At 42.3% G+C, this 16711-nt stretch overlaps 1 protein-coding gene across 3 annotated transcripts in view; it reads left to right on the forward strand.

Moving 5' to 3' along the window:
* The window catches only part of RMND1 (required for meiotic nuclear division 1 homolog), a 35611-nt gene extending 26688 nt beyond the window's left edge, over positions 1-8923 (forward strand). The window contains exons 9-11 of one of the 3 annotated variants that reach the window (XM_032650982.1): positions 1612-1732; positions 7725-7841; positions 8709-8920. In XM_032650982.1, coding sequence (XP_032506873.1) covers positions 1612-1732; positions 7725-7841; positions 8709-8741 — 271 coding nt within the window. In that variant the 3' untranslated portion in view covers positions 8742-8920. Of the gene's footprint in view, positions 1-1611; positions 1733-7724; positions 7842-8708 lie in introns of those variants that run through there. The other 2 variants (XM_032650981.1, XR_004352498.1) reach the window with 2 other exon arrangements.
* The last annotated feature ends 7788 nt before the right edge of the window (positions 8924-16711 follow it).

Genomic DNA, 16711 nt, shown 5'->3' on the forward strand with positions numbered 1-16711 from the left:
ATGATCCTACTTGTAAGCAAACAACATATTCATCTCTATCTTGATACGTATACATACTACCAGACACGTAGGTGTATGTGCACGCACACACACACACGTGCACGTATGTGCATGGAAGCAGATCTGGAAGGACACAGGAGAGTATTGGCAGGGCCGAAAGGATTTGACTTGTTAGGGTAACGGGCCTACCAGTGTTTTCTGAGTTCTTCTCTAGGGTTTTTTTTTTTATAGTGAACAGCTATTTATGTGTTACTTCTATAACATAAATTTTTGTTTAAAAGCAAACTCAGGCCTCATATGTAAAAAAGGTAGAAATAGAGAGTGTGTGTGTTTGTGTGTGTGTGTGAAACTAGCAGCGGCTACCCGCAGGGAGTGGGAGAAAGGGAAAAATGGGGATAAGAATAGGAGTAAGATTGGTCAATTTTTACCTTTTTCTGTCTTTTTTATTTTTGAGCCATCTGATTACCTATCCACACACACACACACACAAATATACGTGCATGTATATTGTAACAAATTTTAATAAAGAAGCTTAGAAATTTTTTTTTTAATAAGTTTATTTATTTTGGCTGCGTTGGGTCTTCGTTGCTGTACACGGGCTTTCTCTAGTTGCAGCAAGCGGGCACTACTCTTCGTTGCGGTGCGCAGTCTTCTTATTGCGGTGGCTTCTGTTGTTGCGGAGGACAAGCTCTAGGCGCGCAGGCTCAGTAGTTGTGGCGCACGGACTTAGTTGCTCCGCGGCCTGTAGGATCTTCCCAGACCAGGGCTCAAACCCGTGTCCTCTGCATTGGCAGGTGGATTCTTAACCACTGCACCACCAGGGAAGTCACTAGAAATTTTTTTAATTGGGTTTTTTCTCTCTACTTCATAAATGTTAATATAAAGATTGAATTAATTTGGTTGCACATTTTGAAAATTTTTTGTTTACATATTTCTCAGAAATATTACAAGAATCAGCATTAAAAACTATTTTTGGGCTTCCCTGGTGGCGCAGTGGTTGAGAGTCCGCCTGCCGATGCAGGGGACACGGGTTCCCCGGTCCGGGAAGATCCCACATGCCGCAGAGCGGCTGGGCCTGTGAGCCATGGCCGCTGAGCCTGCGCGTCCGGAACCTGTGCTCCGCAACGGGAGAGGCCACAACAGTGAGAGGCCCGCGTACCGCAAAAAAAATAAAAAATAAAAATAAACTACTTTTATAAAGCACCATGTAAACAAGAAATAAACTTATTTACAAAACAGAAGTAGACTCACAGACATAGAAAACAAATTTGTGGTTACCAAAGGGGATGGGGGCAGATAAATTAGGAGTTTGGGATTAATATAGCCACACTGCTATATATAAAATAGGTAAACAGCAGGGACCTACTGTATAGCATAGGGAACCGTACTCAATATCTTGTAGTAACCTATAATGGAAAAGAATCTAAAAAAGAATATATATATGTGTAACTGAATCAGTTTGCCATACACTTGAAATTAACACAACATTGTAAATTAACCATACTTCAGTCAATCAATAAATCAATCAATAAATATCTTCTTCAAAAAAGAAATAAAATAGACCATGCTTTTTAATTTAAGATAAAAATTAAAGATTTTCCTTTTTTTAAGACACCATATAAACTTGAGTTCAGACTTCTTGATGACTCCTGATTTCTACTGGGACAGAGAAAATCTGGAAGAACTTTATGATAAAACCTGTCGGTTCCTCAGCATTACGCGTAGAGTTAAGGTATGTATTTTGCACTTCTACTGAAAGTGACACAGTGTCACCTATAAGTTGTATGACTGTGTGAAGAGAAGTTTTTAATTAAGTAAATGTGTTTAACTGCTTTTGGGGAAATGTCTTGTTTGACTTCTACTCAGATCTCTAGATCTCCCGTTCTAGTTTTCCTGTGTACAGACAGTTTTCAGCTTTCATGTCAAAGGATATTCTGATATTTGCTCTACAGACTAGATAAGGTTGGTGAGAGTTTGGAGGCCTGGTGGTCTGTTAGGAAGTTTCTCATCAAGTTTCAAGCAAGAGTTCATGGGGTCCAGAACTTTACTGGTGACAGTGAGAACAGAAATGAATTTTTAAAAGAATCCTTTAAGACAAATGAACTGGTTGGTACTGGGAGGCCAGGGAGAAGGAAGAATAAGGATGACTGACGTTTGTTGTGGGTGACAGGTAGAAAGATGGCAAAACGTAGAGAGGTTGGGGGGAGGGGAGGAGCCACATTTAGGATGTGTTGAGAGTAGAGTAGCAAGAAGACATCCAGTTAGAACTGTCTGAAAGCATTGAGAAGCGTGGAAGAATAAAAATAAAGGTCTGTTTCAGTCGGGCGCCACTTGCCCGTGTGCTTCTGCAGTACGTGGTGCGCACTCCTGGGGGCGGCAGTTCACGGACCGCGTCGTATTGATCTGATGGCACCACGGATTCAGTGCCTTTGGAGAAGCCTCTCCTCACCTTCTCGGTGTAGCCTCCTCACAAGGCGGGGAGAGAGCACCCACTCTGGTGTCTCTGCCTCTCCTTGTAAGGATGTTAATTTAGACCTCCTCTAAACCTAATCACCCCCAAAGGCCTCATCTCCAGATACCGTCACATTGGGGGTTAGGACTTCAACATGAATTTTGGGGGAACACGAACATTCTGTCCATATTACCAAGCAGTCCCTGGAAATCCACTTTAAATTTTCTTTATGAGCTAAAATTTGTTTCTTTTAAATTGTTTTTTATAAATTACATATTTCTTCCACATCCTTATTGGAATCTGTGTAGGAACTGGGGCAAGGTGGCTAAAAGTAGAAGTAGCAGGTATTCAGAGGGGAAAAGGGGATTTATATGAAATGGGAGCTGCACTCGTGAGATTCCCCCTCTCCTTCCTTAAAACACAGCAGCGAAAGAGATAGAAGCTGCTTTCCCTGTAAATATGTGATGAGTACACTCCCCTCTAGAACGCAGGCTTCGTGAAATCAGAGAACAGGATCGTCTTCTTCCTGGCTCCCTTCCCGCTTCTTGGCAAAGGCCTCACATAGAATATGTGCTCCATAGATATTTGTAGAATTAATCAGTGATTAAGAGTTCAAAATGAAACTCACTGTCTTCTCCCAGAAAATGCAGTTGAACCTTCTCTATTTCTGTCTCAGCTAATAGCACGACCACCTGGTCAGTCAAGCAGGAACTTGAAACTCACCATGGTTTCCTCTTTCTCCTTCATCTTCCACAGGCAGTCAGAGCATCCTTTCGTTTTCTCCTAAGTGTCATGCATTCATTGCCAGATATTTATTGAAAGTCTCTACGATAGGCCCTGGGCTGGTGAGACAGGGAGGGATACCAAACCGACCCGCCTCCTGCGCCCTGACGGCTGATGTGCATCTCCCACCCCCGTTCACCCTAATACCTTCTTCTTTGTCTCCCACCCTCTGGGCTGGGCCCTGTAGCCAGAAGACAGAGACATATCTGTCTTATTCACCATTTCATCTCCTCTGCCCAGCACAGTGTAGTAAACATTGAACAGATATTTTAAGAGTGAACAAAGGACTCCCTTACCTGCAGAAGAAAGTTGCAACATGACCGTGCTATGTATTCATTTCTACTGCGGCTGCAACAGATTACCACAGACTGACTTAACACAGATGTATTATTTTACAGTTCTGTAGGTCCGAAGTCTGACCTGGGAGTCACTGAGCCAAAATCAAGGCGCTGGCAGGGCCGCGTCCCACTCCGGAGGCTCTGGGTGGGAGCCACTTCCTGGGCTGTTCCAGCTCCGAGGGGCCACCCACTGCCCTTGCTCAGAGCCCCTCTTCCATCTCGCATCGCTGAGCTCTTCTGCCTGCCATTCCCACTTTTAAGGACCCTTGTGATTGCCCTGGGCCCACCCAGATAATCTAGGATTGTCTCCTTATCTAAAGATCGTCTGACTTAACAAGCTTAATTCCTTCCTGCACAGTCTTAAGTATCCCTTGCTATGTAATACTCGTGGGTCCCAAGGATTAGAATGTGAATATCTGGGGGACCATTACTCTGCCTACCACCTATGGTCTGTAGTACCTGTCACAATTCAGTACTTAACCTTTTTTTAACCTTACCTCCAGGCACTTTCAGGTTTTTCGCTATCTAGCTGTACTTGCCTCCATGCTGTTTCCTCTGCTAGAAATACTGTCCCCCTGGCGCCCCACCTTTTCTTCCTGGCACCTGCCTATTTAGAGCCTACTTCACATTTACCACCTCTGTGACCCTGTCCCCGTTTTCTTCTGCTCCATCATCTGTGCGCATGAAACACGTCTGATTCTGTAACCAAAGGACATAGGAAGCATATGTTAGTTGGGGCTCCCTTGCTTGCACACGACAGAAGGACAATTGGAATGACCTTACTTATCCCTGTAAGTAACTGGCTCACGGGACTGAGAAACAGGGAGCAGGTGTGAAACAGGGAATGTCTGTTGCACAGACCCAGACGGGTCACCAGGACTGTTTCTTACCTCAGCATCCTCCATACCCATTTGGCCTCATCCTTTCCTTCTTGGTGGCATTCTCTCGGCGATGGGGGGAAGGGGTGTGGGAAGAGGGAATATCCGAGCGACATTTTACTCTGCCTGGCAGCGTCAAAGGACTGGGCCACGTGTCCGTGCTTTGACCAGCCGTGTGATGAGGCAACTGGGCCTCACAGTTGGCCAAGCCTGGGTCTTGTACTGACCCCGTCTCCCCCTTGGGCTTTTCGGGGGAGGGGAGAGGGGTTGGTGTCAGGTGGGTAGTGATACTAAGATTGGCAGCATCACGTGGTTGGAAACAGGGAAGAGTAACTCTCCAAAGCAAGGGGGCAGGAGCGGAGGGTGCCGGGCAGGTGGCAGGTGGCTATGAGGCAGAATGAGGTTAAGTTCTAAACGAGGGAAACAGCGAGGTGCTGTGGGAGTGCTGAGCGAGCAGGAGGTCAGGAAGGGTCACAGAGACCTCGCCTTCAGGTGTGAAGAGGGCGCCACCCACTGAAGAGTGCTTGGACTAAACCATCTGGGGTCATTTCATGTCATCGAGAAGGCAATAGCAAGACGTTCGAAGCTTCTGAGCAGGGGAGTGAAACGATCCATCCTATTTAGGATGAGAACTCTGGTGGCCCGTGCAAACGAAACCTGGAAACCCCCCAGCCCATCACCACCACCAAAACGACCAAACAGACCAGTCTGAAGAGGTGACAGATAGTTGATGAAAGCCTACTAGGTGTATTAAGAAATGCTAAGGAGAGGATAGACTCAACTCCATACAGCAATGACAACTGAAGTACCAGGGATCCAGGAGTGCAGGATAGAGATCAAAGGCTTCTACGCTGGGTGCCCGAGAAGATAGCGTGACCTGCTTTGAGCTAGGGACCCAAGAAGAGGGATAGACTTGAACAGGATGTCAACTGTTGTTTGAGAAATGCTAAATTTAAGGTGCCGGCAGGAAAATAGTAAAAAGATGTTTTATAGGCGGTTAGAAATTCGGGCAGAGGAGAAATCGGGATTAAGCAGTTAATACTTGGGACTTATCAAAAAAGTTTAAACCAGTGTTTCTCAAAATGTGGAATACATACACTTGTACAAGAGATCAACTTAGGTAACACATGGACCCTGAAATAACATGTAAGCGTTGAAGCAAGTAACACTTCTGTTCAGAGTTGAGGAGAAATGCTTAGCTTGGCTTTAGTGGCTCTTGACCGGCCCTCTAATGTATAATCTACCAAATTCCCGGGCACCAGGCTCAGCTTTGTGTATCCAACACCATTTCACATCATACTGGTTTTCCATTTTGGCAATGTAGTTTCCTTTTAAAATAAACATTTCTAAGGTTGTTTTTGTGGGGTTTTTTTTTTTTTTTGGTTGCACCAGATCTTACTTGCAGCTCACAGGCTCCTTAGTTGTGGCTTGCCAGCTCCCTGGTTATGGCATGCAAACTCTTCGTTGCTGCATGCATGTGGGAATCTAGCTCCCTGACCAGGGATCGAACCTGGGCCTCCTGCATTGGGAGCACAGATTCTTAACCACTGTGCCACCAGGGAAGTCCCCATTTGTAAGTCTTTTTGACTTTAAATCCAATTGGCACATGTGTATCACAGAAGCAGTGACGGTGGGATGGAAATGACTGAAGTTCAGGAAGCGCCTACACAAACCAGATGGGCAGGATCGTGCAGAGAGAATGCAGAGCTAGAGGACAGGAGGGACCAGATCAGGACTCTGGAAAGTGTCATCCACAGGCCAGGGGAGGTCCGAGAAGACTCAGAAAAAGAGTGATGGTCGGAGGCAGAACTTAGTCCCTAGGGGAGAAAAAGCCAAAGGAAGTGTGCATTTCAAGGTGTTGTCAAATGCTTAATTGAGATTTCAGAATCTAACCAAGAAAGGGTGTTACTGTTTAGGAGACATCTGGAAGTTTCGGGGGAGCAGAGGTAATATCTACAACCTCTAAGGGCTAAGGAATAAGTTGGTGGTGAGAAGTGGAGAAAGAAAATGTCTGTTCTTTAGTCAAACTTGAAAGAAAATGTAAAAAAGGGTTGTGTCAGCATTTCGAAGAGAGAAGCAAGCTTAAGGCTGAGTATGTTTCTAGACCAAGATCAAGCAGCCAACAGAAACAGGAAGACGAAGAAAGGGAGAAAAGAAAGAGGCACTGTTCTAAACATTTATACAAATTGGTGACTACAGGATTACATGAAGTCTGGAAGCGTGGGCAAATACGTATTATCAGTGTGCTTCCACGTGTTCGCTCTCGTTAGCAATGCTCTGTGCAAAATGATAGTAAATATGGTGCACTAGCACATTTCAGTCAGTCCCCAAACATGCATCTGTGATTTGTCTCAGATTTCCACTGAGCATACCTGCATTCTCAGCCTGCGTACCCCAGAAGTTATCAAGGGGAATCCAAAAACTTTTTAAAAATTTGTTTCCAGACTGTGTAATTTCCAAAAGAAAGTGAGATACAGAGAGATTAAGGAAGTATAACTTGCCAGTGGTCATATTCAAGTCTTAACTTCAAAGATTCTGTTTTCTATGAACCCCTCAGCGAGCTTGTGGGGCATCAGAATGCAGAACCTCTGCAGTTAAGCATTAAAAGCAGCGCCATCGGGCTTCCCTGGTGGCGCAGTGGTTGAGTCCGCGTGCCGATGCGGGGGACACGGGTTCATGCCCCGGTTCGGGAAGATCCCACATGCCGCGGAGCGGCTGGGCCAGTGAGCCATGGCCGCTGAGCCTGCGCGTCCGGAGCCTGTGCTCCGCAACGGCAGAGGCCATGACAGTGAGGAAAAGGGAAAAAAAAAAAAAAAAACCAGTGCCATCTAGTGGCGAGTGTGCAGCAGGTCAAGTTTTGTGTTTGCGGGGCTTGGAACAGTTTTAGTAGAAGGTAATCATTGTCATCTTAAGGCCATGCTAAGAGTATTTCAGGTTTGCTTTTATTAACTGCTGAAAATCCAAGGGCAGCAACGAAAAACTAGAAATCAAGAACTTTTAGATCTTCCATCAAAGTCTTATGAATATAAGAGCTTCAGTATGCAAAGTATTTCTTGCAGTCAGATCTGTGCATTACAGAACGTCTCTAGGTGGATTCACAGAAAGGAGACAAGTGGCACTGGTAGGCTGCCTTTGGGGAGGGCTGGGGAGCAAGAATTGAAGGAGTGATTTTTCACTGCACACCTATTTCAAACTTATAATTTTGAAGCATGCGACTGTTATCGTAAGTGAATGTTTAAATATACAGGATACTTCGAGATTTTTCTAATGCAGGTCATGAATGAAAAGCTTCAGCACTGCATGGAGCTAACAGATCTGATGCGGAATCACCTGACTGAGAAGAGGACGCTGCGCCTGGAAGGGATGATTGTCATCCTTATCACCATAGAGGTAGGTAACTTTTATGAAAGTAACCTGACAGAAAACAATAGCAGGAAAGAGCATGACTTTGTTCTAAACGTTAAGTCTATTTGGAAGTGAGGCAGGTTTCAAGTGACTGTGGTAATATTTTGAAAATGCATTAAGTATGATTTTTGGAAAAGTTCCATGTTTTTATTTATTTTATTTGGCCATGCTGCGCAGCTTGCAGGATCCCAGTTCCCTGACCAGGGATTGAACCCAGGCCATGGCAGTGAAAGTGCCAAATCCTAACCGCTTGACCACCAGGGAATTCCCTCCACGTTTTTTTTTTAAATTATTTGCTCTTTTTATTTATTTATTAAATAAATTTATTTTTGGCTGCATTGGGTCTTAGTTGCGTACAGGCTTTCTCTAGTTGCAGCGAGCGGGGGCTACTCTTCATTGTGGTGCGCAGGCTTCTCGTTCGGTGGCTTCTCTTGTTGCGGAGCACTGGCTCTAACCGTGAGGGCTTCAGTAGTTGTGGCGCGTGGGCTCAGTAGTTGTGGCGCACAGGCTCATTTGCTTTGCAGCATGTGGGATCTTCCTGGACCAGGGCTCAAACCGATGTCCCCTGCATCGGCAGGCAGATTCTTAACCACTGCGCTAACCTGGGAAGTCCCACGTTTTTAAAGATGGCATTTAGGGCAAGTTCTAGCTGTAAATGTATAATGTTCAACCCAACATCAAGCACCTGTGCCTCAAATCTGCAGCTTGCCCTGTAATGCCCTGTAATAACAAAAAAAGTTATTCTTAACTTCGGGAGCATTTTTCATTAATCACGACCTTAGAAAAGTCATTTTAGTTTGTACCAGTGATTTGCCATGAAATTATTAATACTTCTCACTTTTTATTTGTAAGGTAATGTTTGAGCTGGGACGAGCATTTTTCTGATTAAGTGACGACCAAAGGAAAAGTGTCATTGCAAGATATATTGAAGCTCTACAATCAAAAATAAATGCTCACCTGTTGAGATTAATAGGTATTTAATTTTTTTAATCAAGAAATTGTCACAGTGATCTTTTTCAGTTTCTAAATGTATTGCTGCTTGAATAAAAACTATAAACAATCTGGCATTTGGGTCTATAACACTGACAGTTTGACAGGATAATGTTCATTTTATATTTTAAAGAACTTTGGATAATCTGGGCATCTGGGGAATTTGGGCATTGCTCCTAACCTTTCCCCAGGGAATCCCAAGCTTGGCCCTAAGAAAACCATACAGGAACTCCAAAGTGTTGAAATTTATAAAATAAGTAGGCTTGAATGGCAAAAACGAACTTTGTATACCTGTTTATTTTTAGGTGGCGTAATTTGAGTCTGACTGCTCACGGGCACTTTCCTTTTATTAATCAATACTTTCCATCCTTTCACTACCAAGTTGGGTCAAAATATTCTTCCCACAGAGGAGTATTTTTTTTAAGTTTCTCACATACTCAGGGAAAATTTAAAAATACCAAGTACAAAGAATTTAACACTTATGTGCTTACCATCTTGAATTGATAAGTAACTTTTTAAAAACAAAGTCCTGGGGCTTCTTCCCTGGTGGCGCAGTGGTTGAGAGTCCGCCTGCCGATGCAGGGCACACAGGTTCGTGCCCCGGTCCGGGAAGATCCCACATGCCACGGAGCGGCTGGGCCCATGAGCCATGGCCGCTGAGCCTGCGCGTCCGGAGCCTGTGCTCCACAACGGGAGAGGCCACAACAGTGCGAGGCCCGCGTACCGCAAAAAAAAAAAAAAAGTCCTTTTTATCTTCATTTGCCTTATTTTTACACATATCCCCCTGACCTACTACCCTCTCGCCATCACAATGACTTTTTTATAAGTTATATACATATCCAGAGTATTACTGTTCTAAATTGGGACACTGTCAGTCACTTTATAGCTTGTTTAACTGCTAAATGGTATACTCCCAAGAGAATACACATTTATCTGTACCCTCACTGATGACATTCATGTATATATTTGCTGGAATAGTGTGAAGTTGCCCATCCTGGTGTCTTTCAGTGCACCGCAAGAGTTCTTCTCGAGTACCGGTCTTCTATTTCAGGTACCTATACCAAGGACTATGCAACATGTGGGCATAGATAATTTAAGAATTGCTTTCTAGGGCTTCCCTGGTGGCACAGTGGTTGGGAGTCCGCCTGCCGATGCAGGGGACACAGGTTCGTGCCCAGATCCGGGAGGATCCCACATACCGTGGAGCGGCTGGGCCCGTGAGCCATGGCCGCTGAGCCTGCGCGTCCAGAGCCTGTGCTCCGCAACGGGAGAAGCCACAACAGTGAGAAGCCCACGTACCACAAAAAAAAAAAAAAATTGCTTTCTAGGGACTTCCCTGGTGGCGCAGTGATTAAGAATCCGCTTGCTAATGCAGGGGACACGGGTTCGAGGCCCTGGTCCGGGAAGATCCCACATGCCGCGGAGCAGCTAAGCTCGAGCGCTGCAACTACTGAAGCCCACGCACCTAGAGCCTGTGCTCCGTGGCAAGAGAAGCCACCACAATGAGAAGCCCGTGCACTGCAACGAAGAGTAGCTCCCGTCGCCCCAACTAGAGAAAGCCCGCACGCAGCAACAAAGACCCAACGCAGCCAAGAAACAAGTTTTTTAAAAAAGAAAACTCATTTCTACCTTTAAAAAAAAAGCTTTCTAGATCAAGTTCCACATCAGCACTTTCATAAAATCGCTGTGCCTGCATTGTCACCTGTAAGCAGCGTATCAAGCCTGTTCTCCTTTCCCATTTTCCCAATCTCACAATGTACAGAAGGCATCTCACCCATCTTCAATTTTAGTTTGGTCCACTATATTTTAAAACCTTTAAATATACTTAACCTGCATTTCAAAATCTTTAGAAAGCCAAAGGACAATTTGAAATACTGGTCAACAGAGCCTTCTTTAATAAGAGGGGCCATTTCCAGTAAAATTTTACTCCAAGTATCAATGTGTACAATTTGCTGTTTGGGTCAACTGTGTAATTATAAAATTTTAGTACAACAAAAAGAACACGAACATTTAGTGCTTTATGGTCATGGCAAATTAAAATTTAACATTTCAACTTATACACAAACACGTAACAAAGAACAAAAAGACAGTGAGACCTTCAAGCATAAAAATTTATTAGGATAACGTTTTGTGGGGGAAATGTAACAAATACAGTTTTCAAGAAGAAAAAGGAAGGTAACACTTGGATCGTTTACTTATGTTTAAATGGATCACGGTGGACATCAACTTATTGTATTACATTCCACTAAGATATATTAAAGATATAAATTATAATTTTATTGTTTATATATAATTTAAATATTTTAAAGGTATCAATACTTATGTCAGAAATTACACATTTTTCAAGTATTTAAATTTATGATAAAAGCTTCAACTTTATATATAGTTTTAAAAATTATTTTAGGTATAATACAAACGTAAAAGTTTTTCAAGATCACAGCTTCTCTCAGAACAAAATGTCTGTGAGGATTAATGGAATTAACATATGTGAAGTTACGAGTTAACTGTTAGTACAGTCCATCTGCGTAAAAACCCATATATGATTCTGAGAGTAAATGAAGGCTGAATCAAACCCCCAGGATCCCCTTTGAATCCTTAGTTAAGAAACATGTCTGAGGGCTTCCCTGATGGCGCAGGGATTAAGAATCCGCCTGCCAATGCCCGGGACACGTGTTCGATCCCTGGTCCAGAAAGATCCCACATGCCGCAGAGCAACTAAGCCCGCGAGCCACAACTACTGAGCCCATGTGCCACAACTACTGAAGCCCGTACGCCTAGAGCCCGTGCTCCACAACGAGAGAAGCCACCGCAATGAGAAGCCCGCACACCACAACAAACAGCCCCCACTCACAGTAACTAGAGAAAGCCCATGCAAAGCAACAAAGACCCAATGCAGCCAAAAATAAAAATAAAAAATATATATATATTGCTAACATAAAAATATGGACCTGGGACTTCCCTGATCGTCCAGTGGTTCAGACTCCTCGCCTTCCACTGCAGGGGGGCACGGGTCTGATCCCTGGCTGGGGAACTACGATTCCTTGCAGCAGTGCAGCCAACAAAGAGAAAGAAAAAAATGAAAATGGACCAGAGTGCTTCTTAAACTCACTCAAATGAAGACTTACAGAGGACAACAAACTAGTATCAAATACCTCTCTGATGGTTCACTAATGAAATCTGATGAACTGGAATCCTCCAATTTCCTTCAAGTGGCCCTTTTAGATCCTGGGTTTCCCGGCACTGGGGGCTTTTCTGGAGCAGCCAGGCTTTCAGGGTTAAGCTGGGGAAGGTCTAGGCAAAGCAGCCAGCTGTTATCTTCAGACCACATTTTTAGAAATTAATGATGTTTAAACAACCACCTTTTTCAAATCAGGACTGTGCTGGCAACTCTACAGATCTTTAATAAAACTAAAAACAGGATCCTCTCCTACCAATGATCAACTATCTTCACAAAGAAAAACAAGTTGATACACACACAGCTGTCATCAATTGGGGGGAGTAGTTTTCCCCTATATATTTCATCATTAATTTCACTTTCAAACATTAAAAACTCCAGTCACACACAATTCTATAAGCAAAATTTCAGACTCACTTTTTTTGTTTAATATTTCACAACTATATCTTTAAAAATCCGTTGTGCTATTAATACATGTTACAACTTTTTATGACTCTTCCACTCAACTTAGCTGACTGAAAGCAGCCAGTCTCAAAAGACTACATATTATATGATTCCATTTATATACCATGCTAGAAAAGACAAAAAGTGATGGAGAAGGAATCACTGGCTGCCAGGGAGAGGAGTGGGAGGAGGTTAGTATGCCAAAGGACAGCATGAGGGAGTTTTCTGAAATGACAGAGCTGTCCTGTATCCTGACTGGGGTTACATAAATGTGCACCTATATTCAAGTTCACAGAACTGTACACCAAAAGGAAAAAAAGTTAATTTTACTTTAAGATAACTCTAAAGATTTCTTTAAATCAGTGACTATTTTAAAAATATATTAATGATCCTGTCATTTACTGAGGCACTGTGCTAAGCCCCTTAACATACACTTTTTTAATACTCACACAGCCCTTTGAGATAAATATTATCCCTATTTGAACAAAACAAAAACTAAGGTTCAGAGGTTAAATAACATGCCCAAAGCCAAACAGCTTAAGGGACAGAGTATGATTCCAACCCAGATCTGACTCCAAAGCCTATATTCTTAACCACTGTAAATATATACTCTCTGCCCTCTACTCATAAACACCAACCACTCTGTCTCTCCTAATGCCAGGAAGCTGTTAAGTTTTCTCACTCTATTCCTAACTTAACACTCTACAGATAATGTGAAAATGTGCAGACTGACTCGGGAGCAGCACTGTCCAACAGAACTTTCTGTGACAAGAGAAATGTTCAGTATCTGTGTCATCTAATATGGTAGCCTTTGGCCCCATGTGGATACTGAAGCACGTGTGGCTAGTGTGACATTAACTTACATAGCCACATGTGGCTAGGAGCTACTGAACTGGACCAGCACAGTTCTAGAGAAATAATATACCAAGAGCACGCATGCCACAGAAAGAAGCAACTTATCAAACTATGATGGCCACTTGCCAACAGTAAAACAATTCAAGGTAGATGCATAATGGAGTAAAGCTGAGAAATGCACAACCCCAAACATGTCACAAAACCACATCTTATCTTATCCACTCACCCTTCAAGATTCAGTTCTAACACCAACTTCATTGTACCAGCACACCATTTTGCACATGTGTAGTACAGAACAAACTGTGTATTAAGTATATGATTGTGTTCTCCCCCACTGGACTGTGGGCATCTAAAGAACAGAGATAGTGATTAACACATACACCAGCTGCACCTACCACATATATCCAGAGGCTTTCTTCAAAAATAAACATTTCTCCATTCAGTTGTGGTGGTAGAAATTATCATCTTCGGTCCTTCAACTACAAATTCAATTCAGTTCTTCAAGTACTTGAGTACCAGCAGTATATATGAAAGTAAGTCCCTGTAAGGATCTTACAGGGGGATAGGAGATACAACATATATAAATAAATACCAAGAAAAGTAATTACATAAGTAAGTACAATCAGTGCTTTAGGGCAGAATAGAACTGTCAGGTGTCCCGGTGGTAAGACAAACTAGAAAGCAGTCTAAGAAAAAAGCAGCCATTATCCAATTCTGTAACAGCAGAAGTGTAACACGATTTACTGTATCCCCATCTATTACTCAGAAAAGCCTAATGGAAAAAAAAAAAACCACAATCAAGGTGAGCCTTGGCAACTCATCCTGGCCTCACTCACGCTACCCATGCCAGGGACTCACCCCACTCCTTGGAGCGGTCAGCCAAAACTAGGCTTATAACAAAGCCTTCTAGATCCGAAGTTTCCATGAAAAATTCACAGCAGAAAAACATGGTATAGTTTCCTTTACACGCACACCCTGATTACCTTTTAGTTGTAACATCTTCTTTTAGGTCCTGGAAATGTGCTAATTGGAAGAGTTACAGTACAATTCGTTACAGTACAATCTCAGGGTCAGTAATATAGGCAGCACATGGAGCTAACCATAAAGTAGTTAAAATTCATTTAATAAGTACATTTTCCGTTTCCTCTAAAAATCAGTTGGGACGGGGGTGCTGGTATGAGGAGTCTGCAAATTCATAAAGACATCAAGCATTATCCAGAGACCAAATAAATTGACACTATAACTATGATCATGTAAAAATACAAGCTGCAAGACTAGAGAACAAAAGTTCCACACTATAACTTCTTCAGAAAAGATTTTTTTAAAAAAATCAGCCAATTTTCTCATCTCTATCAGCACACAGATTATTATTTTCTCATGACAAAAAGTCAGAAAATCTGTTTCGTTTTCCTAGACTGAATGGGCTTGGCTAGTTAATTACCTAACTTCTTTGAGCCTGTCTTCTCAAATTTTAGAGGAAGGAGTGTGACTAAAGGCCCTCAGAGAAAAAACTGACTTAATTAAGATAATTACTTACAGATTGACTTCAGCAAGAATTCTGGTTCAATCCTAATTCATCCATAAACAGGAAAAATATAGAACTGTGGTAGTTATTAAAATGTCATAAATTCTTTGAGACTCTTCCCTTCAAGACATGGAGCTTAATTCCTCTCCCCTTGGCTGCAGGCTGGACTGAGTAACTTGCTTTTAACTAACAGCGTGTGGCGGATGGTGATGTTTCCTCCTCGCTCTTGCTTGGATCGCTTGCTCTGGGGGAAGCCAACCACCACCATGTTGTGAGGACACTCAAGCAGCCCCAGAAAGAAGAACCAAGAACTAGTAACCCGCTGGAGTGTAAGCTGCCCTGGAAGCAGATCCTAACTCAGTCAACATCTTGACATAAAAAACACCTCATGAAAGACTCTGACCCAGAACTACCTAACTAAGCTACTTCCAGATTCCTGACCCACAGAAATTCAGAGATAAACAAATGTTCACTGTTTTAAACCACTTAAGTGTTGGGATAATTTGTAACAGCAACTAATACTAAAAACTGAAATACCAGTTTTTTCAAACTGTGGATCCTGATCCATTTGTGATTTATGAAATCAATTTAAGGTACCACAATCAGCTAATTTTTTTTAAAAAATGGAACAAAAGTTAGCAGAGTATATACCCATAGTAACAAGTACTATTTCCTGAAAATTTTGTTTCAACTTTACATATAAGTACCAGGTAGCATTTAATAAAATATATTTTTTTTAGAATCTCAACAGGAAAAGTTTGAAACCCACATGCCTACGCTAATAGGTCTAAAACAAACAAAAAAAATTGCTAAAGTATAGGGAATCCTTGAAGGAATACAGTCTCAATAACAATCAACTATAAAATAAGCATTTCTATAGACTTTTTAACAAAAAGAACAAAATCTAAGACACACAAAATACATCTTTTCTGACTTATACGTTAAGCTTGCAAACACAGGTGTGGCATCTACCCTAGACTTAGAAATCTAGCATGTAAAAAAGCATGTCGTTCTCCCAATTTAAGAAATTACCCATAAGACATTCTTCAAAAAATTATGTAGTGAAAAAGCTTTGGGATGTACCCACATGTATTACTTCCTCTTACTATTACTTTCATCATCAGTGTTAAAGGAAATTCCATCTTCAACCTGAGCGCACACAAATTTTTGCCCACTCCCCCCCCCCAAAAAAACCCGAAAGTACAGTACTGTTAAACTGCTTTCTGCCCACTGTCCAAGTCTCCCTGGAACTATCCCTCTTCAGAACACAAGCAAGTGCATATCTCTCTGGTTGCACCTCAGCATAACACATATCAAAACTTTCAGCAACGCAAGACTCTGCAGAATATTTATGCATAACGTAACTTCTGATGAGTCCACTTGATTATTTGCTTGCACTGAGATTTTCTTTGAGGTAAAATGTGTGAAACTATTTTTGAAATCCCAATTTGCCGAATTTATTTTCAAAATGAAAAACAGATCAGTACACAAACACTAAACAGATGACTTAACTTCTTTTTCTTATTGCTTAACTCAGGGCATTTGTGGCTCTCCCATAACCAGACTAATTGACAGCTTCCCTTGGCCCAATCCGGACAGACTACTAGCCATTCTCTGCAAGAACTAAGTTTTCTCCCCAACCTTTGCATACGTATCCATCAAAATGTTTCTACTTCAACCAGTTGTAGAAAGCAGATATATAGTCTGTATAGCACTCCTTATAATGCTTTTACTTGATGGTGGTGACTAAAAATCAAAATAATTGACATACTTGGCAAAATCCAAGTATCCATCATTATGCCTTCCAAGAATTAGCAGCAAAGCCACCCCAGTTCTAAATTCCAGAGCAGCAGCTCTAAAAGAGAA

This window comes from Phocoena sinus, chromosome 12, assembly GCF_008692025.1.
Source record: "Phocoena sinus isolate mPhoSin1 chromosome 12, mPhoSin1.pri, whole genome shotgun sequence".
Taxonomy (NCBI): Eukaryota; Metazoa; Chordata; class Mammalia; order Artiodactyla; family Phocoenidae; genus Phocoena; species Phocoena sinus.